General features: G+C 36.1%; 1 protein-coding gene across 1 annotated transcript in view; it reads right to left on the bottom strand.

The window, feature by feature from the left end:
• LOC107703432 (protein turtle homolog B-like) overlaps positions 1-2986 on the bottom strand; it is a 114022-nt gene that overhangs the window by 16119 nt on the left and 94917 nt on the right. The window contains exons 17-19 of the mRNA XM_016506058.1: positions 2466-2550; positions 729-890; positions 351-396 (exon numbers count right to left, since the gene is read on the bottom strand). Coding sequence (XP_016361544.1) covers positions 351-396; positions 729-890; positions 2466-2550 — 293 coding nt within the window. The remainder of the gene's footprint in view (positions 1-350; positions 397-728; positions 891-2465; positions 2551-2986) is intronic.

Here is a 2986-nt window from a genome sequence, read left to right as displayed (position 1 = left end):
AAATATTGCTGTGGGCAATAGGGGACCTTGGAGTCTAAAAGGTTGAGAACCATTGATCTGTGCAAATTAAAGCAAACACAAGAGAGAACTATTTAGAATGCCATACTAACGGAAAAATTAAGAAACTCCTCTTTGATTAAAGTAACCTAGACCGTCCAGTCCATGAACACACTACATCCATGAATCACCGGCCTATCACTGAGGAGTAATTAATGGGTCTTCTAATAGGATCTTTAAACGAGATGGCGTGCCTGTCGGATGCCTTGATTTATGAAGCACACTCCACTCTCTGTCTGAATAAACTGAGGTACAAGGGGAGAAGGGGGAAGTTCTTAAAAGATATTACTTACGGCGTCTCCACGCTCTTTCTGAAGTGTGTTATAGACAGAGGGGGATCTGTTGAAGAGAACACCAGATTAGAGATTTCAGACACGCATAAAAAGACTCATTTCCTGATGAAAAGCATGCTGAAAGATTGACAGAATTTCCGCTGCATTGTCAGTTTTGTGATTGTGGCAACTGCCTGTTATTTAAACCTCGATTATGGGAATGTCTTGAAAGTTAAACAATGGAAAGTTTCTCAGTGTTTTCCAGAACTACTTGGATAAATAAAAAAAATAAAAAAACTACCAGTCTGTTTGAATTGCAAGTCCATCAGTAGGGTAAGATGTGAAGGGCAAGGAGTTGGATAAGAAAGAGGACATTCTGGCCGCGAGAGCACCACTGACCTCGTCTCCGCTTGAGCTTACGCCGTCTCTGTTTGTTGACGAAGCAGGCTGCTAGCGTGCTGAAGAGGATGGCTGCTGCCAGGAAACAGATGGTGGCCACAATGCCTGCCACCACCGGCCGCGCCAGCCCCTCGTCTGCCACCTCAGGCGGCGGAAAGTAGTCTGAAAGATACAAACAAGCTCGCCTTCAGCACACACACACCAGCTCTTTCATTGTTAGTGTGGGCTGTTTCAACAATAAACCATACAGCTCATTCCAAATTATTTAGTTTATAGGAGGAAAGATTGAAACAGAATGAAATAGTTGCCTATCTCGATTCATAAAAACATTCAAAATCACTGTGAGAAGCTTTGAGAAATGAAAACAAAGACTGAATGGCAGCCTCGTGTTTATTTTGACTTCAAGTAGTGACTGAATTCTGACTGCAGTGCACTATCTACTATTTAGTAAATTCAATAACTGGAAAGTGGTAACAGAACAAGGACTGCCAATAAAACAGAAACGATTATAATATAAATCTTAATCACAATAAAAAAAAAAAACTAAAACTAAAACTACCGTTATTTCAAATAAATGTTGTTCTTTAGAACTTTATATTCATTTGAGAATCCTGAAAAAAGTATCAGTTTCCACAAAATTATTAGGCACAACATCAATGTTTTCAGCATTGATAATAATAAGAAATGTTTCTTGAGCAGCAAATCAGCATATTAGAACGATTTCTTAAGGATCGTGTGATGCTGAAAACTGGAGTAATGACTGCTAAAAATTCAGCTTTATCATCACAGAACAAAATACACTTTAAAATATGTTATTTTAAATTGTAATAATAATTCATAATATTGCTGTTTTACTGAATTGGTGATCAAATAAATGCAGTATTGGTGACCCCGCCCCCCTCGGTTTCAGAAATGTTTCTTGAGCAGCAAATCAGCATATTAGAACGATTTCTTAAGGATCGTGTGATGCTGAAAACTGGAGTAATGACTGCTAAAAATTCAGCTTTATCATCACAGAACAAAATACACTTTAAAATATGTTATTTTAAATTGTAATAATAATTCATAATATTGCTGTTTTACTGAATTGGTGATCAAATAAATGCAGTATTGGTGACCCCCCCCCCCTCGGTTTCACAGACAAGGCTTAAGCTAGTCCAAGACTAAAATGCATGTTTGAGCCATCTCAGCTGAAAATATCTTGCTCTGACATATCTTAAAATATGTCAGTGCCATTGTTCTGTGTCAATATGCTCACCTGTAATGTTTTCTTCCAAGGCATTTTTGTAAAAGTTGCTTAAATATCTTAATTTAACTAAGGTCTAGTCCTGGCTTAAGCTAAGCCCCGTTTGCTTTCTTTGTACAATATTTATTCTTAGATTTGGATTTTCAGCAAACTGTGGTTTGAGAGATTAAAACATTTTTACAGAAACATTAATACAGTTACTGAAGTAAAAAAAAAAAAAGGAGCACAATACATCCAATATTTATAAATATGGACTTGTTTTAATTACCAAAAAATATATATTCAAACAAACTGTGTGTAATTCATATTAAATCCAGCAGATGGCAGAAGAGTCTCATCAGACCATCACTATTTCAGAATCAACTCCTTCCGATAATGTTTTTGTGGGTCTAGACAAAAATGTCACACAGTATAACATGATATTATGTGGAGTAAATTTCACAGTACATTTTCAAAACCCATATGGACTATAAAATCGTCAGAGCACTGACCTGTGCTAGAGACTCCCACTACATTACTGGGCTCACTGACAACGTCCTCCATAACCGCCAAAACTCTGAACTCATACCAGGCCTCCTGCAAAACAATGCAGAGACATGTACAGCATGTTTCCTTTAAATAGATGACTAGAAAACTCAATCCACTGAAAGTTTAGTTGCAATAGATTAGAAAGCTGTAATGGGTGTGAAATAATTTAAATAAATTTGCATCTAAATGTGACAAGATGTGAAAAATATATTTAAAAACAAATCAAAACTAAAAAGCAAAAAACAAAAATATTAGAAACACAAAGAGATATCTAATTAACCTTTCATTACAGTGAAAAACCTTGAGGGAGATTTTCCCAACTTTTTGCTTTTTTTCACCAAAATAATGTTGCTTCATAACTTTATAAACATGACTGTGACTAAGTGATGCCTAAACCTTTATTGTTGGGTGAATTATTCTTTTAGCGAAACAGCAATATAAATAGTTTATAGTTTACGCTCAAACACTTTTTTCACCGGCAGGA

Source organism: Sinocyclocheilus anshuiensis, unplaced genomic scaffold (genome assembly GCF_001515605.1).
Source record: "Sinocyclocheilus anshuiensis isolate Anshui unplaced genomic scaffold, SAMN03320099.WGS_v1.1 scaffold330, whole genome shotgun sequence".
Lineage (NCBI taxonomy): Eukaryota > Metazoa > Chordata > Actinopteri > Cypriniformes > Cyprinidae > Sinocyclocheilus > Sinocyclocheilus anshuiensis.
Note: the sequence above shows the minus strand (reverse complement) of the source record. Positions and strands in the feature narration are given on the sequence as shown.